General features: G+C 37.7%; 1 protein-coding gene and 1 long non-coding RNA gene across 3 annotated transcripts; both read left to right on the forward strand.

Annotated features, from left to right (window-relative positions):
• The first annotated feature begins 1,475 nt into the window (after positions 1-1,475).
• On the forward strand, positions 1,476-17,794 carry LOC129717688 (uncharacterized). The gene is made up of 3 exons (XR_008726725.1): positions 1,476-1,589; positions 1,782-1,896; positions 16,137-17,794. It is a non-coding gene; the product is annotated as an uncharacterized LOC129717688 (long non-coding RNA).
• A 1,708-nt stretch (positions 17,795-19,502) lies between these two features.
• On the forward strand, positions 19,503-22,077 carry LOC129717687 (uncharacterized). 2 transcript variants are annotated; one of them, XM_055667781.1, is made up of 2 exons: positions 19,503-19,802; positions 20,421-22,077. In XM_055667781.1, exons 1-2 carry the CDS (start codon positions 19,583-19,585, stop codon positions 20,765-20,767), a joined length of 567 nt encoding a protein of 188 aa, XP_055523756.1. In that variant the 5' UTR covers positions 19,503-19,582; the 3' UTR covers positions 20,768-22,077. The 2 variants fall into 2 exon arrangements, with proteins under 2 accessions (XP_055523756.1, XP_055523757.1); XM_055667782.1 differs by having other exon boundaries at positions 20,424-22,077.
• The last annotated feature ends 2,846 nt before the right edge of the window (positions 22,078-24,923 follow it).

Here is a 24,923-nt window from a genome sequence, read left to right on the forward strand (position 1 = left end):
GTTAGTTATAAATTTACTTCCCCTTTTCTGACAAGTAGGTTTAAATCCCTACGAATGATAAGTCCTAATTGCGAAAGCCAACAAATCCTAACAATTAAAATTACAAATTTCTAACAGTGTTGAGAAGTAACCATTTGTGATTGGACACACATACTCATTATTTACTAATATTTATCATAAATACTTAAGCTACTAACAAATCCCCCTCTTTTAAAAAAAAACTCTAGTGTATTTGAAAGAGTGCTGCGATAGTTGGAAGTGAAAATTGAAAATGAATGGCTGTAATTTTCGAAGAATTTTGCTGGGGGAAATGACTTTTATCAGCACTGATTACTCGTACTCAAACACCGTATAGGTAGTGGTTCGAATAAAATGGCAAGGGCGGTCATAAATTATTTTTGTAAATCTTTGTTCTTAAAAACTTCTGAAATCGATAGAAGCAGGTGTGTTTTGGCTATAACAAACTTTTTTGGACTGTCATCATCCAACTTGTTTCAATTTTCTGGTATTCTCATTATCATGCATATGCATGCCAATAGAATATAGGGAAAAGTTTGACCATGGAATTCTAAAATGCGGCAGTTTTCAAAAGTTTTGCCTTCTTGAAAAAAGTTCCTACGCAAAATTTAATCTCAAGTTTCGTTAAGTGAACCCTCAAAGTGTTGATTTGACTTTTCTACCATTAGAAAAGCCTCAAACAAATTTGATATTATCTCAGAAACCTCCCGTATTTCAACACCAAATATCAAAATTCGAATATAGACAAATGGTTGAGTATAAATTTGTAAATTTGAGCTGAATGTACCACAACCCTTTTAAGAAACTATACAGAAAACATGAAATTCAAGCGAAAAAGTAACCGCCTGTCATCAACTTGGATGCAAATATATGCAAATGGAACCTTTAACAAACCTATCCTGAGTTCTAAGTCTTTCGTTTGGTGGTAATTTGGTGATAGTATCTCGCACGGAACACATTTAAAATCATACATGAATTTTAGTATGAGTGGTGCTCTTTGACTTTATTACTATGTTTCCTCTTACGACTAACTTTGATAACAGTTTACCACATACCTATCCAAACAACACCGCAATAGCAAAACATACCTGTTTCTGGAGGTTCATGATGATAATAAGCAGGTAAAGTAATTGTTTTTTTTTTTCTACAGTGGATATGTACACAATGTAAAAAACATGTACTGCTCAAGCTGCTTTGCAAGTGCCAAAAGCCTTCACTTATCTTGTGCTCAAAAGTAAACTGTTCATGGTAGAGGCCAACAAAAACAGTTTTTCTGCATTCTCAGGTTCATAACCGATTCATTAAATCGATAATAAGCAGAAAACAAAAGAACTTTTTTTCTATTTTTGGCCTATGGGCGAACCACTGTGCACCGGAGCTGTGAGAGCGCATTCTCGCAAATTATCGCGATAATTTTCTTAAATGTACTCTCACGGCTCCGGTATTTTAGTACGAGCAATACTCTCTTCGACAAAGTTGTAGTACTACTTGAGGACACTTAAAGTGTGTCATGCTAAGCTGTTCAAAAATGTGCTAATTAGATGAGCTATCGGCTTGCGAAAAAAATGAGCGTGAGTCATTTACATCCTTAATTACAAGTAATTGTGATTCAGAGACAGAACTGTTAAGCAATCATTGGTAGAATTTTTTATTTGTGAAGCTTGAAAAAAGAAACACGATATGTACTTGAGAACACTCTATAGCATTGGAAGAATATAATGATCTTTTGTGATTTCATTACCATTTCTGTTTCTCCGCTAAAGCCCCATCTGGCAGCTTAGGAAAAAGAATGCAAATAGAGAGCATAAATAATACCAAAACGACACAAATAACAATCGGATGATGCGCGTATTACAGTTTTGGCACTCGTAGCCGTAGGTAAGCATCTTAATAAGGTGGTTTTAGCTTGGGCCACATACAAAATAGTAGATGTATAATATCATTGTCTTTCGAATAGGCGAAAATAATCAGGGAGCGCCTTTCTAGCATACTGCAAAGCATGTGGCAAAATTAGATACCATGTTTACCTAGAAACGATTCAGAAGCGATTTCACGCTTTCACCATAAATAAAGAGTGGCAGATACCATTCATTATATTGGTATGGTTGAGAGATATGATTTTTTTGTTATATGCTTTCGTCGGTTCGCTTTCATCAATAAATAGTACAATGAACGAAGATAATGCGGTTTACATAAAAGCGAAGTAAATACAAAAGATTAACAGATAATCTGTAAGGAATAATTGTTATTTATCTTCCACACATTTCAAACACAATTTTGCTCGTTTTTACGTTTTTTTAAAAGACATAGATAACATGTCTGCACAATTCTCAAGCGGCAATAGCTTCCACGCGCTCATTGTTCAGAAAAAATCAGCATCTTAATTGCCGTTCCTAGCAAAGTTGAGCCGTAGCGGAACCATCCATGCCATCGAGCAGTTTTTTCAGGAGAGGCAAATCTTTGAATTAAATTCTGTTCAACGAATTCTCTCAAACAAAATGTTTTAATAAAAAGGGTATAAAGTGGTGCAACACGAGAATACATAAAATTAACATTTTTTGCGACAAATGTGATTTTACCTCCAGCACCCCCCGAAAAGCTTAGCACCACATGGAATAGGCGTATATCTCTTGTTTTTGACAACCTAGAAAGTTGCAGTTTCCAGCAAACTTGGTCAGAAGGTCAAAGGCTACTGCATGGTGGTCGATCCAGTGTGAAATTACTCCGCGTTGTGGCGCTAGTAGGCACACAGTTTGTCGTATTTTGAATTTAAATAATCTCACGATTCCGACCTGCCAGAAAGCTGCGGTGTTTAGCCAACTTGTTCAGAAGGCAAAAAGTTTCTGCATGGTAGACAATTTAGTACTGAATTACTAGTGTGCATGCAGTTCTTCGTATTTAGACTTCATCTTATCGAGCGATTATTATACCATTTTTGCCTTTCTCCTAGAAAGGTATAGCAATCACTTGCAAAACCGAAAGCATAAAAGTGCTCCAAAGGGCCGAATGGCATATATCACTGGACTCAGCTCGACGAGCTGAGCATTTTCTGTATGTATGTGTGTGTGTGTGTATGTGTGTGTGTATGTGTGTGTGTATGTGTGTGTGTATTTGTGTGTGTATGTGCAGATTTTTATTCTCACTCACTTTTCTCAGAGATGGCTGGACCGATTTTCATGAAATTAATTGCAAATGAAAGGTCTAGTTGCCCCATAAGACCCTATTGAATTTCATTCTAATCGGATTTTTAGTTTAGAGGTTATGTATCAAAATGTAAAAATCATGAAACATCATTATCTCAAAAACTACACAACCGATTTGAACAAAATCGGTTTCAAATGAACGGGCAACCTGGAAAAAAAAGTCAAAAGTTAAGGGTATACTTTTGAATTTTATGAAGATTGAACTTGCGATTCAAAAGTTATGAAAAGAAACGTGTTCTGAAGACTGTTCAATCTCACTCATCTTTCTCAGAGATGGCTGGACCGATTTTCATGAAATCAGTGTCAAATGGAAGGTCTAGTTACCCCATAAGACCCTATTGAATTTTACTGTAATCAAACTGTATCTTCGTCTGTAATGTACCAAAATGTGAAAATCACGAAACTTCATTATCTCAGAAACTATACAACCGATTTGATCAATATTATCATCAGATGAGCGGGCTAGTTAAGGGTTAACTGATGAATTATGATTGAACGCGTGGTTTTAAATTTTGGCTGCCCTATACGTTCCCTTTTCATTTGATTATAATCGAACTTAAGCAACCGTTATGTATTAAATTGTTTATAAAACAACGAAAGTCTATTATCTCAAATATTACATGACTTTTTTGAACATAACTAGTGTCATACGAACGAGTCTTCTCTCAAACTTACAAATAACAAACTTCAAAACAATTTGATATCTGGCTCGAAAGTTATGGAAAGAAAAGAAATTCAAAGACTATTTAAAATAATACCTGCTTTGATCGATATATGTGGCCTCAACATAATTTAAATATGGTATAGTACTATCTGAACGTTCCAAATTCATTGATTCCTTGCGATGTGTTTAAAGTCTGCAAATGCACGACGAATCGGCCATAGGATATGATCAAAGTCAAATAGCAAATCGTTTAAAATGATTGGTTTTATCGAGATGACGACATCCGTGACCTTTGGCTTCTGTACATCTCCTTAATTCTGAATATATTCATATTGGGTGGTATTCGAACATTTTCAGCAGATTTTCTGGCATCAATTTGACACCGTAAATACCCATATGAATGTATTTAGTTACTTTGGTTGTTTTCAAGAACTAAAAGTGGTCGTCTTTAAATCCAAAATGATGTTCAGATTCAATTTTTGGTTTCTATGCATCATCTCGATTACGGAAATATCCATATTGAGTATTATTCGGTCAATTTCGACTGTTTCCTAGAAGTTGTCGTTTAGCAATTCAAAATAGTGCCTGAGGTCAATTGTTAGCTCAATGCATCATTCTGGTTCCAGAGATACTCATATTGGATGGTATTTGGTTATTTTAGGCTGTTTTTCACAAACCGGAAGTCGCCATCTTGGATTTCAAAATGGTATTTAAGATAATTTTTGGCCTATGAGCGTCATTCTGGTTGAAGAAACACCCATATTGGGTGTAATTCGATCATTTTTGGCTGTTTCCCAGGAGCCGGAAGTCGCAAACCAAGAATCCAAAATGAGGTCTGTGGTCGCCGTGTACCATTCTAGATCCGAAGATACTCATGTTAGACGGAAATCGGCCATTTTTGGTTGTTTTCCAGAAACCGGAAGTTGCCATCTTACAATACAAAATGTTGCCTGAGGTCGATTATGGAACATGTTTGTTACCACTAAAAACATTCACCTGCCAAATATGGTTCCATTTAGTTGATTAGTTCGCGAGATGTACAGAAATCCCAGAAATGTGTGCAGAAACATGTGCTTCCAGAAGCGGAAGGGGCGTCGAACCATTATGGACATATTTGTTACCTCTAAAAACATTCACATACCAAATTTGGTTGTATTTTCTTGATTGGTTCTTGAGCTTCATTTGTATGAGTCCCCTTCCTTCTAGAAAAGGGAGGGATGTCAAACCATTTTGCACATATTTGTTACCTCTAAAAACATTCACCTGCCAAATTTGGTTCCATTTAGTTGGTTAGTTCTCAATATGTGCAGAAATTTGTGTTTCATTTGTATGGCACTCCTCCATTCCAAAAGAAGGAGGGGTGTCAAAACATTATGGACATATTTTTTACCACTAAAAACAATTACCTGTCAAATTTGGTTCCATTTAGTTGTAGTCGAGATGTGCAGAAATTTGTGTTTCATTTGTATGGAACCCCTCCCTTCCTAAAAAGGGAGGGGCGTTCAACTATTATGGACATATTTGTTACCCCTTAAAACATCCACATGCAAAATTCGGTTTCATTTGCTTGGTTTGTTCTTGAGTTGTGCAGAAATTTATGTTTCATTTGTATGGTACCCCTCCCTTCCAGAAGAGGGAGGGGTCTCAAACTATAATAGGAACCTTTATCGGCACCAAAAACCCCTACATACAAATTTTCACGTCGATCGGTTCGGTAGTTTCGAGCCTATATGGATCAGACAGACAGACCGGACTGCATTTTTATATGTATAGATTACAACATCAATATTTTAGAACCTAAAGAGTGAATATACATTTATTGGATTGAAGCTTTCATGCAAATCTATTTTTGCAAATAAAAATTTGAATGAGAAAGGCTGAGTCTGACCGCTAGGTGGATTATTTTGGTTTTTTATAGGAGGGTTTGTTAGTAGCTCAAGAATTTGTGATAAATATTAGTAAATAAAGAGTTTGTGTGGTTAATCACAAGTAGTGACTTCTCAACACTGTTAGAAATTTGTAATTGCAATTATTAGGATTTGTTTGCTTTCGCAATTAGGACTTGTCATTCGTAGGGATTTGTACCTACTTGTCAAATAAAGGAAATAAACTTACAACTAACTTAATTCCTAACTTATTGACTATAAAGAGAGCTTATCGTAGCCACTGAGGATTGCAACGATTTTTGTCGAAAATTGGTAATATATTTATTTGACATAGCTTCTAATGTTTCAATACCAGTAAGTCTATGTAATTCGAGTGTACCAAACCAAGGAGGACGCTTCAAAATCATTCTCAGAATTTCATTCTGAATCCTTTGAAGCGTTTTCTTCCTTGTTAAACAACAACTTGACCAGATCATTCCGCGTCGAACACTCGACAGAAACGGACGTGCAAAGTGGTCGTTCTATTACAATCCCGTCCGTGTGTACGAATAGCCAAACAAAAGAGTGTATTATTCAAGGCCATCAGTTGACAGTCGAGTCGTGTCGCTGTGCTGAGTGATCTCACACCCGGCTCACTGCTGGTGGCTGTATTGGTGCTGCTGTACTGGTGCTGCTGGCTGCTTTGGGTGCAGCTTCGAACGATCGGACAACCACTGCTGGAAGGAAGAAGTAAAGAGGTACGTGTTCTTGTCGGCGCTAGTTCGCTAGTGCGCTACATTTAGCGCGATGGATATAGATCCCTCGCCTCCCGTGCCACCATCCCCGAACCCCCCTGACCCTGACCCTTCTGTTACCCCCTCCCCTGTTCATTCTCCAGTCCCCCCTCGCCCCAGGCTTTACCCGGACGGATCTCAACAGGGCAGCTATACTGTTTATTTTCGTCCAAAGGCAGGAGTGAATTCAAAGCGATTAAACAAAATTTCAAAAGACCTGACGAAGGGGTACAAGGCCGTGACCGAAATTTCCAAGGTCCGACCTAACAAGCTCCGTGTCGTGGTCAGTGATCTGGCACAGGCCAATGCTATCGCTTGCTCTGAGCTCTTCACACGCGAGTATCGCGTTTACATACCCGCACGAGACGTGGAGATCGACGGTGTCATAACCGATTCGAGTCTGTCTGTCGAGTGTATCCTAAAAAGCGCAACCGGTTGCTTCAAAAATACCGAAACACAGGCGAAGATTTTGGATTGTAAGCAATTGTGGTCCATGTCTCTCGTCGGCGGTAAAAAAGTTTACACTCCGTCAGACTCGTTTCGCGTTACGTTTGCCGGATCTGCACTCCCTAGCCACGTCTCGATCGACCGGGTTCGTCTGCCTGTGCGATTGTATGTACCCCGTGTTATGAATTGCACAAATTGCAAGCAGTTAGGCCACACAGCCGCCTACTGCTGCAATAAGGCACGATGTAGCAAGTGTGGGGAGACTCATGCGGAAGATTCTTGCAGTGTTAATGCTGAAAATGTATTCACTGTGGGGAAAACCAGCATGAGCTCTCCACATGCCCGGTGTACATGCAGCGCAGAGATAAAATCAAGCGGTCACTTAAGGAGCGTTCAAAGCGTTCTTACGCTGAGATGCTGAAGAAGACCGTGACCACTTCTACCATAACATCGAACCCCTTTGATCTGTTGCCCTCCGATGAAACCGATTCTGACGATTCATCAGCGGGAACATCTTATGCCAATCCTGGGGAGTCTAGAAAGAGGAAAAATGTTTCTTCTCCTAAACTTCCCCGTAAAGGTCCTAAGATTTCCAACATAGGTGTCGATGGTTGTGAGGTGGCGTGATCCACTCACAACCAACCCAACTGGTCTAGATTCAATCCTAGCCGACACCGGGAGATTTTCTGAGGCGAAAAATCTCTGGGATCACGCCTTCCATCGCATGAGGAAGTAAAGCCGTTTGCGCCGGTCCGTTAATAAACGGGTCGTGAGTTAGGGTCCTGGGTGTGGAGTCGCCTCCCTGGGCGTCGGTGATTGGCCACAACAGTGGCGGAACTAGACCGACGGAAAATAAGCGAAAATAAAAAAAAAAAAAGTATTTTACCAAAAATTGATTCGTTTAAAGTTTTGATAAATAAAAACAAATGCGATGCATTTTCCCTTTGTGAAACTTGGCTTACTTCACATATTGATCTCAACTTCCATGATTTTAATATTATTCACCTTGATCGAGACACCCCATATGGAGGAGTACTTTTAGGGATTAAAAAGTGCTATTCTTTCTATCGTATTAACCTCCCCTCGATTCCAGGCATCGAAGTTGTCGCATGTCAAATGACAATACAAGGTAAAGAGCTTTGTATTGCCTCAATATATATTCCTCCCAGAGCACAGGTTGGGCAACGGCTGCTCTTTGATTTAATAGAACTTCTTCCCTCGCCACGTTTGATTTTGGGAGACTTCAACTCTCATGGCGTGGCTTGGGGTTCCCCATACAATGATAACCGCTCCTCTTTAATCTATAACCTTTGCGATGACTTCGACATGACTATTTTAAACAACGGTGAAATGACACGTATCCCGAAACCTCCAGCGCGCCCAAGCGCTTTGGATCTATCCTTATGTTCGACGTCGCTACGGTTGGATTGCACATGGAAGGTAATCCTTGATCCTCACGGTAGCGACCATCTGCCTATTCTTATTTCAATTAATAACGGGTCGACTCGCATGCGACCAATTGACATTCCGTATGACCTCACACGGAATGTCGATTGGAAGTTATACGAGGAAATGATTTCAAAAGCGGTCGAGTCGATACAACATCATCCACCACTTGAAGAATACAACCTCCTCGCGGGCTTGATTCTCGACGCCGCGTTGCAAGCCCAAACGAAGAAATATCCCGGCGTAACGATCAAAGAACGGCCTCGCACTCCGTGGTGGGACCAAGAGTGCTCCGATGTCTACACGCAAAGATCCGACGCGTTTAAGGCCTACCAGAAGGGAGGTATACCTGGCGACTATTTACGGTATTCGGAGCTTAATACCAAGCTTAAAAGCCTGGCTAAAGCAAAGAAACGCGGATATTGGCGTCGGTTCGTGAACGAGACGTCGAGGGAGACATCGATGAGCACTCTTTGGAACACAGCCCGAAGAATGCGGAATCGCGTAACGGTCAACGAAAGCGAGGAGTCTTCAAGTCGGTGGATATTTGATTTTGCCAGGAAAGTATGTCCGGACTCTGTTCCTGAGCAAAACATTGTTCGCGATGCGTCTCCGGGCCACGACGCGATAGAATCACCTTTTACGATGGCAGAATTTTCAGTTGCCCTCCTGTCCTGTAACAATAACGCGCCTGGGTTAGATAGAATCAAATTCAACTTGTTGAAGAATCTACCCGGCAATGCCAAGAGGCGCTTGTTGAACTTGTTCAATAAGTTCCTGGAGCAAAACATTGTACCGCAGGATTGGAGGCAAGTGAAGGTGATCGCCATCCAAAAACCAGGGAAACCAGCTTCTGATCACAACTCTTATAGGCCGATTGCAATGCTATCCTGTATCCGGAAATTGATGGAAAAAATGATATTCCGTCGTTTAGACCATTGGGTCGAATCAAATGGCCTACTATCGGATACTCAATTTGGCTTCCGCCGTGCCAAAGGGACGAATGATTGTCTTGCGCAGCTTTCAACAGATATTCAGCTGGCGTATGCTCGCAAAGAACAAATGGCGTCTGCGTTCTTGGACATTAAGGGGGCTTTTGATTCCGTTTCTATTGACATTCTTTCGGGTAAACTTCACCGACAAGGATTTTCTCCAATTTTGAACAATTTTTTGCACAATTTTGTTGTCCGAAAAGCACATGCATTTTACGCACGGCGATTTGGCAACTTTTCGCATTAGCTACATTGGTCTTCCCCAGGGCTCATGTTTAAGCCCCCTTCTTTACAACTTTTATGTAAATGACATCGACGAATGTCTGGCAAATTCATGCACGATAAGACAACTTGCAGACGACAGTGTAATCTCTGTTACAGGAGCCAAAGCTGCCGATTTGCAAGGACCATTGCAAGATACCTTGGACAATTTGTCTGCTTGGGCTTTACAGCTAGGTATCGAATTCTCTCCGGAGAAGACTGAGATAGTAGTTTTTTTCTAGGAAGCATGAACCTGCTCAGCTTCAAACACAATTAATGGGTAAAACGATTTCTCAGGTTTTGGTACACAAATATCTTGGTGTCTGGTTCGACTCTAAAGGCACCTGGGGTTGTCACGTGAGGTATCTGATGAAAAAATGTCAACAAAGAGTGAATTTTCTTCGTACAATAACCGGACAATGGTGGGGAGCCCACCCAGGAGACCTTATAAGGCTTTACCAAACAACGATATTGTCTGTCATTGAGTACGGGTGTTTCTGCTTCCGCTCCGCAGCAAACACACATTTGATCAAACTGGAGCGAATACAATATCGTTGTTTGCGTATCGCCTTGGGTTGCATGCAATCGACCCATACGATGAGTTTGGAGATCTTAGCTGGAGTACTACCATTGAAAACCCGCTTCTGGAGCCTGTCTTCTCGTATTCTTATCAAATGTGAGGTCTTGAACCGTCCCGTGATTGAAAATTTTGAAAGGTTAATCGAACTTAATTCTCAAACCCGTTTTATGACATTGTATTTCAATCACATGTCCCAAAATATTAACCCTTCTTCGAATATTCCAAATCGTGTCGACTTATCAAATACTTCTGATTCTACTGTGTTTTTCGATACATCCATGATAGAAGAAACTCGTGGAATCCCGGATCATTTACGCGTGCAGCAGATCCCTAAAATTTTTTCCAATAAATATCGAAACATCAACTGCGACAATATGTACTACACTGACGGATCACTTCTTGATGGGTCCACTGGCTTCGGTATCTTCAATAACAATTTAACCGTCTCCCATAAGCTCGATAATCCTGCTTCTGTTTACGTCGCAGAATTAGCTGCAATTCAGTACACCCTAGGGATTATCGAAAAAATGCCCACGGACCATTATTTCATCTTTACGGACAGTCTCAGTTCCATTGAGGCTCTCCGATCGATGAAAGATGTTAAGCACTCTCCGTATTTCCTGGGGAAAATACGGGAACATCTGAGTGCTTTATCCGAAAAATCTACTCAGATTACCTTAGCGTGGGTCCCTTCTCATTGCTCGATACCGGGTAATGAGAAAGCGGACTCTTTGGCTAAGGTGGGCGCAACAAACGGTGATATTTATGTAAGACCAATTGCCTTTAATGAATTTTTCGCATTTGTACGTCAGAATACGATCATCAGTTGGCAAAATTCTTGGACCAAGGGGGAACTGGGAAGGTGGTTACATTCCATAATCCCCAAGGTATCGACGAACCCGTGGTTCAAGGGGTTGGATGTAGGTCGGGATTTCATTTGCGTGATGTCCCGGCTTATGTCCAATCACTATAGATTTGACGCGCATCTCCGTCGTGTTGGGCTCGGGGAGAGTGGTATCTGTGCCTGTGGTGAAGGTTATCACGACATAGAGCACGTTGTTTGGTCATGCCCTGTACACCGTGACGCCAGGTCTAGATTAATAGCTTCCCTGCAAGCCGAAGGTAGGCAGCCGGCTGTTCCTGTTCGTGATGTCTTGGCGAGCCGTGACCTATCCTACATGTCCCTTATATACGTTTTCCTGAAATCCATCCACGCCCCAGTTTAGTCCTAGCCCCTTCCGCCTACATCCAACCAAACGACAAGAACACGTTAAGACCCCGGATCCGGAAACAGCAATCAGACCCGCACGATACTCTCAAGGCCCGATGGAAACAACCCAATATGCCAGTCCGTAATATCTTGGCCCAGCAGCGGAACAAATTTAATATGCTGCTTACCTATGGCAATGAAAACCATCAAACAGCAAACCTGTGCTTTTAATGCAAAATATTCTAGCTTTAAGTTAGATTTAGTTTCAGCTCGTAGTCGGCAGCGAGGATAAAAAATTTGCTTTTAGTTTTCATGATACTTTAGAAAGTAAGCTACCAGATATAATTGGCGCCGTTAAACATTGAATTGTATTTGTGCCGTGTCAAATAAACTATAGATGAAGAAAAAAAAAACTTGACCAGATCGGTACAGCATAGAGCATTGGTGGTCTGAAAATTTGTTCATAAATCAGAAGTTTATTCTTTAAACAAAGTTTAGAATTCATGTTAATGAGAGGATATAAACATCTCGTATATTTGATGCACTTTGCTTGAATACTCTGAATGTGCTCTTTGAAAATAAGTTTTTTATCGTAAATTAGTTACAAGTACTTAATCTTGTCAGACCAACTTAAGGGGTAATATCTACCAAATGCTCAAAAAAACCTAAATTAATCCACCTAGCGGTCAGACCCAGCCTTTCTCATTCAAACTTTTATTTGTAAAAATAGATTTACATGAACGCATCCATCCAATAAATGTATATTCACTCTTAAAAAATATTGATGTTGTAATCTATACATATAAAAACATAAATTAATCCACCTAGTGGTCAGACCCAGCCTTTCTCATTCAAACTTCTATTTGTAAAAATAGATTTACATGAACGATTTAATCCAATAAATGTATATTCACTCTTAAAAAATATTGATGTTGTAATCTATACATAGAAAAACGCAATCCGGTCTGTCTGATCCATATAAGCTCGAAAATTACCAAACCGATCGGCGTGAAAATTTGTATGTAGGGGTTTTTGATGCCGATAAAGGTTCCCATGATAGTTTGAGACCCCTCCCTTTTCTGGAAGGGAGGGGTCCCATACAAATGAAACATAAATTTCTGCACAACTCAAGAACAAACCAAGCAAATGAAACCGAATTCGGCATGTAGATGTTTTAAGGGGTAAAAAATATATCCATAATGTTTTGACACCCCTCCTTCTTTTGGAAGGGAGGGATGCCATACAAATGAAACACAAATTTCTGCACATCTCGAGAAATTTGGCAGGTGAATGTTTTAGTGGTAAAAAATATGTTCCATAATCGACCTTAGGCAACATTTTGGATTGTAAGATAGCAACTTCCGGTTTCTGGAAATCAGCCTAAAATGGACGATTCCCATTAAATATGAGTATCTCCGGAACCAGAAAGATGCACAGAAGCTAAAAATTGATCACAGAGACAATCTTGAATTTTAGGATGGTGACTTCCGGTGTCTGGCAAACAGCCGGAAATGACCAAATACCATTCAATATGAATGTGTTCGGAACCAGAATTACGCCCAGATGACAGAAATTGATTTCACAGGCAATTTTAAAGTTCAAAATGACGACTTTTGGTTTCAGAAAAACAGCCCAAAGTGACCATATACCACCCAATATGAGTATCTCCGGAGCCAGCATGTTGCAAGAACACCACTATGAATTGTAGGATGGCAACTTCTGGTTTCTGGAAAACAGCCAAAAATGGCCGATTTACGTCTGACATGAGTATCTCCGGATCTAGAATGATACATAGCAGCTGAAATCGACCACACATCCCATTTTGGATTCTAGGTTGGCGACTTTAGATTCCTGGGAAACAGCCGAAAATGATCGAATAACACCCAATATGGGCGACCTCTATACTTCACATTTGAAACATGATATCGATCATAGGTAACTTCTACTGGCCTACAAAGCCTCAAAATTGGGTCCTAACGTTTTAAACGGTTTTCTGATTTTTATATATCAGCTGAAAAAGTGCAATTTTCTGAGCAAAACGTGAATTTTAAAAAATGTTTATCGTTTTACTTTAAATTTTAAATTTTAGTGCAACGTAAGAACTCGCGAATAAATATTAAACGGGACACAAACACTTATGGTTCTTACAATGTAAAAAAAAAATTTTACCTTTTTTACCGACCGGTTTCGGGTAAGCTGTTACCCATCTACGGGGCGATGTCCAACTAATTAGTAGGAGAGAGTTGACTCTCTCCTACTAATTAGTTGGACATCGCCCCGTAGATGGGTAACAGCTTACCCGAAACCGGTCGGTAAAAAAGGTAAAATTTTTTTTACATTGTAAGAACCATAAGTGTTTGTGTCCCGTTTAATATTTATTGTTTATCGTTTTCCTTCGATTTTTAAATACAGAATAAAAAACTGCTCAAAATGCCTTAAATGACAGTTCTCGCATATACCGTACATGGGCGAAACGTCAACTAAGACTTTTCGAGCAGTTTTTTTTTTCTTCATTTAAAAATCGAAGGAAAACGATAAGCATTTTTTTTAAAATCACGTTTTGCTCAGAAAACGCGACTTTTTTAAATGATATAAAAAAAACTGGTATAGCTTTAGGACCCAATTAAAAACAAAAACAAGCATGGCCAGAATAAATGAAAAATATTGTTTTGGAGCATAAAAGTTGTTCGGTAAAAATTGATTTAAACGAATTTTGAGTTTAGATCAGTACTTGGGCGATGTAGATTTTGATTCTAGGATAGTTTTAGCATGATTTAAGCCAATAAAAAAATGACAAGAAAAAAAAATTTTTGGTAGATATTACCCCTTAAAATAACCCCATGACGGATTTCGCGCCAAATGAACCAGCGGTTGGCAGCATCCTCTCCGAATTGGTTTTTGTGTGTGAAGACATCACCTGCATACTTTCTTTTTCCAAAATTAGTCTAGACTGTCTTCTGAAAAGGGCGAAACTTTTTTTGCCGATTTTTTGTAAATCAATATAATTCAAAACTGGTAAATTCTACAAAAAAGTGTTCTATAAGTAACTTTTAAGAAATTGTCTGAATTTTCATAAAAAATATGGAAAAAACTGCAAAAAATACAATTTAAACACAAAACATCGATTTAAAATAAATGATCATCTCTGAATTGGCTAAAAATTTTTTTGGTGAAAAACAACATTGTTGGCTACATTTCGTTAATACATCGCAACTAGAGCATAATTAAGGAAAAAAGTTATTCTCTAAAATGAAAATGCAAACTAACACCAAGGTATATTATTTTTTCAGTGTAAAACAACTTGATAGAATGAAATGCTTGTTATGTTGTGTAATGTCAATAAATTAGGTAATAGTAGAACCAGTGTTTGAGTGTTGTTTTTGACTCTGGAAGCAAAATCCTGCGTGAAGCACGTGGCCGCCGTAGTACATAGGTAACCCAAGCGCGGTAGGTAATTTTCTCCCGAGAGGAGTGCTGCTGCTGGTGTTTTGGCTGCTACAATACATGTTTATTCTACCTGCAGAATATATGTTTATTCTACGTACGTATCTTTTACCTATAGTATCTGTTGTGATATGTATGCACGTTACGAACCTGTTTAAAAGCTTGATAAAATAACAACGCTACTCAATCAACTTATAGCAATTGTGAAGACAAGTTTGGCTAAGTTTTGTTATCATGGATCAAAAGGATATATCACGGCTGAAATATTCGAAATGCTGTGCAGCTGTTGGCAATAAGAAGTGCAGCCGTAAGGGTTCAGGCAGTTTATCTTCAACGATAATAGAAAAAATTATGACCACCAACTGGATGAATCGATGCACATTTGTGTTTCTTGTCAAGCTGTAATATCGCATGGCAGAAGTGTTTCACGAAGAAAACGACGAACGGATGAATACGAAGCAACGCAAGATTTCGAAGATCCACAACCATCAACAAGTAAAAGTCCGCAAGAATCAACATGTGAAAATCCGCAACCATCAACAATTGATGCTGAGCAGCCATTAACAAGTTGTGACGAGATTAATGACATGCTAGGTAAGAACGTTATCACTTTTAAAGAAATAATAACAAATGCAATAAGTCAATTTTTAGGGGAGCTACGTAGCCGCAAGGTTACAGAGTCCGCTTTGTCAAGCAAATGGTCGTGGGTTCGAATCTTAGTAGAATCAGGCCATTCGATGTCAAAAAGGACTTTAAGTATGAGTTTATTCTCAGGCTCCCCACCACTTACCCTTCCTTTACGCTGAATTCTATAATACCTTTGCGTGACTTCCTCGTAACAAAAAATAAGTCCCTCTTATCAATAAAACTGGCCAGAAGGACGCACGACGAAACTTCTCCAGGGAATTATAATTGGCGATATTTGGCAGGAGGAAGGAGGCTCGGTATAGAAGAACAGTAAGCGTGTAAAAACGAGGGGAAGTACATTACACACAAGCACTGATCAAAAATAATAATAAGCATGCCACTTCTCAATAGCGGTATTGCTAAAAATAGAAGTGCGGGATACAGCAGACACCCGGGTATATCTCACAATAGATCTACGATTCTGGTCGCAGTGAGGAAGTCCATACAGGAAAAAAAGTCAATGTTTAACGCACCATAATATGCACGTATTATTATATAAATATTTTTTAAACTTGTTTTTTCCAGAAGCAGTACCGTCAGTTCCATCATTACAGTCAATCGGGTCAGTGGATCAGCTGCAGGGTTCGTACAATGTGGAAAAATTTAAAAGCATCGTGCAAACACTGGAAGTTTCCCCAGTTTCGACCAGGAGCATGAGAAGTACCGATTATCGTGTTAAAAAATCTACGGAGATCACGCAGGCAGTGCGACGAAACATATTCGGCATAGATTCAACGGACATGGCTAAGCAGGAAGCATATGATGAAATGATTATGCAATTATTGGAGAAATTTAAAGCTCCTACTACAAGCAGGAATGACCAGGTAAAATATTGTCAGTACTATCAAAGTCGTGGTCCATCGCTAAAATAGTGAAGGAATTCGATGCGTCGCCATATATAGTGAAACAGATGAAAACACTAGATTTTTTCGACAATGATGACATTAGTAGACCTATGCCAGGAACTAACGATTTTGTGTCTGAGCTTCGAAATGGCAAAAAAGATCATGTTAAAAAACGTCTTTTAATGATGTCTCTCAAAGAGGCGTACATGATTTTTCAAGAGACATGTAGTGGTGTTGATTTTTTTTTTTATTTACAAAGATCAACACTAACACTTTAACAACACTTTAAAAGTAGTATCACAGGCAGAAATAATGGAAAAAATGTTGTGTAATATTTCTATTAGGACATCAGATTGTTATTTGCGTTTTTGCAAGCAATGTTCCTCCAAACAAACTGTCGAAGAAGAACTCCTCTCACAATTAGAGGAAAATATTGACGAAGATATTATTTTTCAGCAGTGGGTGACCACTGATCTTTGCAACTTGAAAACCATTATAAAGCCTGTTGACGAATTTATTTCGTATTTCGTTGAGAAAATTGATAAGCTTATAACTCATGACTTCATTTACAAAAAACAGTCTTCATTTCTTAAGGACAGAAAAAATTCGTTGGCTGAATTCTTGTGATTTGCGACTTTTCAGAAAATTACTCATTTGTTATCCAAAATGCAGCTCAGGGTTATCATTGGAATAATTCTCAAGCAACAATTCATCCATTTGAAATTTAAGAGAGGGATGGTAAATTAGAAAATGTAAGTTTCATTGTAATATCAGAAGTATTGACGCATGATACTGTGGCTGCCCAGCAATTCATATCAAAATTAATTGATGTCATGAAACAGAAAATTATTTTCTCAAAAATTATTTTTATGTCAGATGGAGCAGCTGCTCATTATAAAAACAAAAAAAAATTGCGAGCCTGTGTGCTTTCAAGTTAAGGCATAAATTAGAAGTAGAGTGGCACTTTTTCGCAACATCATATGGGAAAGGTCCCTGTGACGCAATCGGAGGTACTCTCAAACAAATGGCAGAGAGAGCAAGTCTTGCCCGAGATTACGGAAATACTATTAAAACTCCAAGAGAACTTTACGACTGGGCAGTTCAACAAACAGACAAATGTATAACTAAATTAAATTTCTGCTACATATGCAAAGAACAGTACACAAAAATGTCAGAGGAACTAGAAGAACTATTCAGTCAAGTAAAACCTATACCTGGAACACAGAAATTTCATAGTTTTGTACCTTTAAGTAATAATCAAATAGCAGTTAAAAGATATTCTAGTTCAGAAGATGACCCAAAAATATTTACTGTATTTAGTAGTGGTAAGAAATAGATGCTAAGTGATTATATTGAAAATAAAACATTTGAATTATAAAGTAAAAAAATCGATTTTTTCTTCCACATTAACACCATTTTCATAGGTAAATTTATCAGGTAGGTTCATAAGATGTGAGAAGCATTCACATCTGTAATACAATGAACTTTAGGTACATGCATACACATAATATATTGAAATTAGGCATTGAGTTTTACTTGTTTTAAATTGTTTAAAACTAAAATAATCAAAACATAAGAAGTATTTCATTCCTTCAGGTTGTTTTACACTGAAAAAATAATATACCTTAGTTTTGAATTGATTTCCCGGGAAACGGGAATGAAAAATCTCATTTTCCGGGAATTCCCGGGATTCGGGAATGAAAAGTTCTTAGCAAAAATCAGATTTAAAAACAAAGTTTATACTAATAGGTGACACAACATTGTTTACTATTCCATTATTAATTCGCATGAAAAACGAATTAAAGAAACAAAACATATTCAAGTTCACATCAGAACTTCGTGAACGATTTTTGTTGCAAATATTTGCAGCAGAAAGGGCTTTTGGGTTTTCATTTTGCCAAACAATCGTTTCAGATCCACTGACAATTTTCCCCTAAGCCCAGATAATGTAATTTCCTTCTGTAAAACTTTGCTTAAGTTCGCTGAATCACCGCTGGCGCTGGCGTTTGAATTCTAGAACCGATCCCAGCTTTTGCTACATTTCATTACAAACTGGAGAGTCCAATTCTATCAGTTCGTCGAAAAAAACTGAGTGCTAGGCAGGCATTATACGAGGTAAATATTTACTATATCTCTTTTATTGTTTAAATCATCTGACACATTTTAAGTCTAAATTACCTTCGCCTTTCGGTGGTTTTCTGCGGAATACTATACCGAAAATACTAACCGGAAGGAAACGATAGAATACAAAATAATCAGTTCGATAACACTCAAAATAAGTCGTTATTACAAAAGTTCACATCAATGGAACGTAATTCTAATTCCCTAACAAAAAAAAGTAAGTTTTAAAGCTTTCGTATGCCTCATGATCAACCTGCGAAGATGATTTAAACGTTGAAATCGCGGCCATGATCCAAGTTACCCTGACTTTGAGTTTTATCAAATTATTTATTTCAGGTCGCATTTACGGGTTTGAAATTTTTCTATCAATTTACAGGCTTCAAATTTTTTTTATTTATTTGAAAACTAAATTTAATTTTTCGTTTACTGAATGAGACTGAAATATTTTTGACAAATAATCTGATATAACACGGCAAATAAATATAGACAATCATTTCAAGCAGAAAATTGCTTCGTGTAATGCCCACTTTAGAGCTGCTGTATAGTTTGACGACGTAAGTTTCGAGTTTTCATAGGATATTTAGTAGAGTGGCCATTTTTGTAACATCATGCCATCTCGATGAGCGCCGGGCGGAAAAAGTTTCCTTTTTACTCCAAAAATAAGCCATGAAAATTTGAAGTTGATCCGAGTTCATTTAATGGACCCACAAAACGCTTATATTAAAAAAAAATAGATTCTCATAAGAACTGTTGTTTTTTATCTCTTTTTAAAGTATGTTGCCTGTTTAAAAGCTTGATAAAATAACAACGCTACTCAATCAACTTATAGCAATTGTGAAGACAAGTTTGGCTAAGTTTTGTTATCATGGATCAAAAGGATATATCACGGCTGAAATATTCGAAATGCTGTGCAGCTGTTGGCAATAAGAAGTGCAGCCGTAAGGGTTCAGGCAGTTTATCTTCAACGATAATAGAAAAAATTATGACCACCAACTGGATGAATCGATGCACATTTGTGTTTCTTGTCAAGCTGTAATATCGCATGGCAGAAGTGTTTCACGAAGAAAACGACGAACGGATGAATACGAAGCAACGCAAGATTTCGAAGATCCACAACCATCAACAAGTAAAAGTCCGCAAGAATCAACATGTGAAAATCCGCAACCATCAACAATTGATGCTGAGCAGCCATTAACAAGTTGTGACGAGATTAATGACATGCTAGGTAAGAACGTTATCACTTTTAAAGAAATAATAACAAATGCAATAAGTCAATTTTTAGGGGAGCTACGTAGCCGCAAGGTTACAGAGTCCGCTTTGTCAAGCAAATGGTCGTGGGTTCGAATCTTAGTAGAATCAGGCCATTCGATGTCAAAAAGGACTTTAAGTATGAGTTTATTCTCAGGCTCCCCACCACTTACCCTTCCTTTACGCTGAATTCTATAATACCTTTGCGTGACTTCCTCGTAACAAAAAATAAGTCCCTCTTATCAATAAAACTGGCCAGAAGGACGCACGACGAAACTTCTCCAGGGAATTATAATTGGCGATATTTGGCAGGAGGAAGGAGGCTCGGTATAGAAGAACAGTAAGCGTGTAAAAACGAGGGGAAGTACATTACACACAAGCACTGATCAAAAATAATAATAAGCATGCCACTTCTCAATAGCGGTATTGCTAAAAATAGAAGTGCGGGATACAGCAGACACCCGGGTATATCTCACAATAGATCTACGATTCTGGTCGCAGTGAGGAAGTCCATACAGGAAAAAAAGTCAATGTTTAACGCACCATAATATGCACGTATTATTATATAAATATTTTTTAAACTTGTTTTTTCCAGAAGCAGTACCGTCAGTTCCATCATTACAGTCAATCGGGTCAGTGGATCAGCTGCAGGGTTCGTACAATGTGGAAAAATTTAAAAGCATCGTGCAAACACTGGAAGTTTCCCCAGTTTCGACCAGGAGCATGAGAAGTACCGATTATCGTGTTAAAAAATCTACGGAGATCACGCAGGCAGTGCGACGAAACATATTCGGCATAGATTCAACGGACATGGCTAAGCAGGAAGCATATGATGAAATGATTATGCAATTATTGGAGAAATTTAAAGCTCCTACTACAAGCAGGAATGACCAGGTAAAATATTGTCAGTACTATCAAAGTCGTGGTCCATCGCTAAAATAGTGAAGGAATTCGATGCGTCGCCATATATAGTGAAACAGATGAAAACACTAGATTTTTTCGACAATGATGACATTAGTAGACCTATGCCAGGAACTAACGATTTTGTGTCTGAGCTTCGAAATGGCAAAAAAGATCATGTTAAAAAACGTCTTTTAATGATGTCTCTCAAAGAGGCGTACATGATTTTTCAAGAGACATGTAGTGGTGTTGATTTTTTTTTTATTTACAAAGATCAACACTAACACTTTAACAACACTTTAAAAGTAGTATCACAGGCAGAAATAATGGAAAAAATGTTGTGTAATATTTCTATTAGGACATCAGATTGTTATTTGCGTTTTTGCAAGCAATGTTCCTCCAAACAAACTGTCGAAGAAGAACTCCTCTCACAATTAGAGGAAAATATTGACGAAGATATTATTTTTCAGCAGTGGGTGACCACTGATCTTTGCAACTTGAAAACCATTATAAAGCCTGTTGACGAATTTATTTCGTATTTCGTTGAGAAAATTGATAAGCTTATAACTCATGACTTCATTTACAAAAAACAGTCTTCATTTCTTAAGGACAGAAAAAATTCGTTGGCTGAATTCTTGTGATTTGCGACTTTTCAGAAAATTACTCATTTGTTATCCAAAATGCAGCTCAGGGTTATCATTGGAATAATTCTCAAGCAACAATTCATCCATTTGAAATTTAAGAGAGGGATGGTAAATTAGAAAATGTAAGTTTCATTGTAATATCAGAAGTATTGACGCATGATACTGTGGCTGCCCAGCAATTCATATCAAAATTAATTGATGTCATGAAACAGAAAATTATTTTCTCAAAAATTATTTTTATGTCAGATGGAGCAGCTGCTCATTATAAAAACAAAAAAAAATTGCGAGCCTGTGTGCTTTCAAGTTAAGGCATAAATTAGAAGTAGAGTGGCACTTTTTCGCAACATCATATGGGAAAGGTCCCTGTGACGCAATCGGAGGTACTCTCAAACAAATGGCAGAGAGAGCAAGTCTTGCCCGAGATTACGGAAATACTATTAAAACTCCAAGAGAACTTTACGACTGGGCAGTTCAACAAACAGACAAATGTATAACTAAATTAAATTTCTGCTACATATGCAAAGAACAGTACACAAAAATGTCAGAGGAACTAGAAGAACTATTCAGTCAAGTAAAACCTATACCTGGAACACAGAAATTTCATAGTTTTGTACCTTTAAGTAATAATCAAATAGCAGTTAAAAGATATTCTAGTTCAGAAGATGACCCAAAAATATTTACTGTATTTAGTAGTGGTAAGAAATAGATGCTAAGTGATTATATTGAAAATAAAACATTTGAATTATAAAGTAAAAAAATCGATTTTTTCTTCCACATTAACACCATTTTCATAGGTAAATTTATCAGGTAGGTTCATAAGATGTGAGAAGCATTCACATCTGTAATACAATGAACTTTAGGTACATGCATACACATAATATATTGAAATTAGGCATTGAGTTTTACTTGTTTTAAATTGTTTAAAACTAAAATAATCAAAACATAAGAAGTATTTCATTCCTTCAGGTTGTTTTACACTGAAAAAATAATATACCTTAGTTTTGAATTGATTTCCCGGGAAACGGGAATGAAAAATCTCATTTTCCGGGAATTCCCGGGATTCGGGAATGAAAAGTTCTTAGCAAAAATCAGATTTAAAAACAAAGTTTATACTAATAGGTGACACAACATTGTTTACTATTCCATTATTAATTCGCATGAAAAACGAATTAAAGAAACAAAACATATTCAAGTTCACATCAGAACTTCGTGAACGATTTTTGTTGCAAATATTTGCAGCAGAAAGGGCTTTTGGGTTTTCATTTTGCCAAACAATCGTTTCAGATCCACTGACAATTTTCCCCTAAGCCCAGATAATGTAATTTCCTTCTGTAAAACTTTGCTTAAGTTCGCTGAATCACCGCTGGCGCTGGCGTTTGAATTCTAGAACCGATCCCAGCTTTTGCTACATTTCATTACAAACTGGAGAGTCCAATTCTATCAGTTCGTCGAAAAAAACTGAGTGCTAGGCAGGCATTATACGAGGTAAATATTTACTATATCTCTTTTATTGTTTAAATCATCTGACACATTTTAAGTCTAAATTACCTTCGCCTTTCGGTGGTTTTCTGCGGAATACTATACCGAAATACTAACCGGAAGGAAACGATAGAATACAAAATAATCAGTTCGATAACACTCAAAATAAGTCGTTATTACAAAAGTTCACATCAATGGAACGTAATTCTAATTCCCTAACAAAAAAAAGTAAGTTTTAAAGCTTTCGTATGCCTCATGATCAACCTGCGAAGATGATTTAAACGTTGAAATCGCGGCCATGATCCAAGTTACCCTGACTTTGAGTTTTATCAAATTATTTATTTCAGGTCGCATTTACGGGTTTGAAATTTTTCTATCAATTTACAGGTTTCAAATTTTTTTTATTTATTTGAAAACTAAATTTAATTTTTCGTTTACTGAATGAGACTGAAATATTTTTGACAAATAATCTGATATAACACGGCAAATAAATATAGACAATCATTTCAAGCAGAAAATTGCTTCGTGTAATGCCCACTTTAGAGCTGCTGTATAGTTTGACGACGTAAGTTTCGAGTTTTCATAGGATATTTAGTAGAGTGGCCATTTTTGTAACATCATGCCATCTCGATGAGCGCCGGGCGGAAAAAGTTTCCTTTTTACTCCAAAAATAAGCCATGAAAATTTGAAGTTGATCCGAGTTCATTTAATGGACCCACAAAACGCTTATATTAAAAAAAAATAGATTCTCATAAGAACTGTTGTTTTTTATCTCTTTTTAAAGTATGTTGCCTTAGTTTCTTGAAATAGTTGTATATTTTGCGTCGAAATACTCTTTAATTATAAAATCATATCATCAGGGACATGCACATATTACGTAACGCAAAATGATAGCAATTTTGAACACCTACCACCCCTAAATAACGCAATTTTGCATGGGGGCCTCGCGCAATGGAACTCTTCGTTGAATATCCCCTTCTTCTTAGTACGTTACGTAATAAATGAATGTCCTCTCATATTCGTTAGAGGTTTTGAAACTACCATTAAGTGATTATATCCTTAATCGTACTTTATTGCAGCAACTGCGTGAAGTGAACCGCCACAATCGGATTGGTGAAGAAAATTATTAAAATTATCAAGAACTTTTTGTAAGGATTTAATGTTATTTTTAGTATTATTATTGTTATTATTATCTTATGAAACAGTTCAGTACTAGTGATCTGAAAGCACTAAGACGGTGAATTTCATCAAATATGACTTCATCACGCGTGTTGATGAAAGTGCAAAGTTCTTGGGCGCGCTTAAAATTGATTCGAGCTACGGCTGAGAAGAATATCGCCTAAGAAGTTCATAATACACTAGTGGATTAAAATATTTCGGAACAGTTTCGAAAACTAACCAATATTACTTGTCCTCTTCATTTTTATGAACTTTTATGCAAAAAATATTACATGGCAAAGGCATCGGACCTTAAACACTGTTCTTTAACCGTTTTACAAGATCATCAAACGAAATCAACTCATTCACAGCCAATCAACTCACTCACAGCTTCAATGATCCAAAAGTTCTGATCATTGACCATAAATTGCATTAAAGACATGTCCCTGTTGATAGTCAAACTCCACATTCAGGAGTTTTTCGGATGTACGAGTGCTGTCTAATGTATTAATCAAGTTATAAACTTTCTAGGTGATTCTTTCGCTTCTGCCGAAATTGATAGTCGCCTCAGACGCTGTAACTGAAAAGATGAAGAAACGTTTGTGGTATTTAAGCCCAGAATAAGTTGGATTGGCTTGATATCCCGGTTGGAATTGAACAAAAAATGATCAGGCGATTAAAAGCGAATGGTCCTTAAGGTGAAACGGTACTGAAACCACAAACAGCCAATTTCAAATCACCACTTCGAATTTTTAGAAGCACAAGACTCGGAATTAGATAATGCATTCCCTGTGAAAACGCTATTTTATGTTTGCTTCACCGCAGCAAACATGAAATAGCGTTTTCACAGGTGACGCATTAACTGTTACCGACACTTATGTATTCAAAATGGTGGCATGAAGTTGGCCATTTTTGGT

The sequence above is a fragment of the Wyeomyia smithii genome, chromosome 1 (assembly GCF_029784165.1).
Source record: "Wyeomyia smithii strain HCP4-BCI-WySm-NY-G18 chromosome 1, ASM2978416v1, whole genome shotgun sequence".
Classification (NCBI taxonomy): Eukaryota; Metazoa; Arthropoda; class Insecta; order Diptera; family Culicidae; genus Wyeomyia; species Wyeomyia smithii.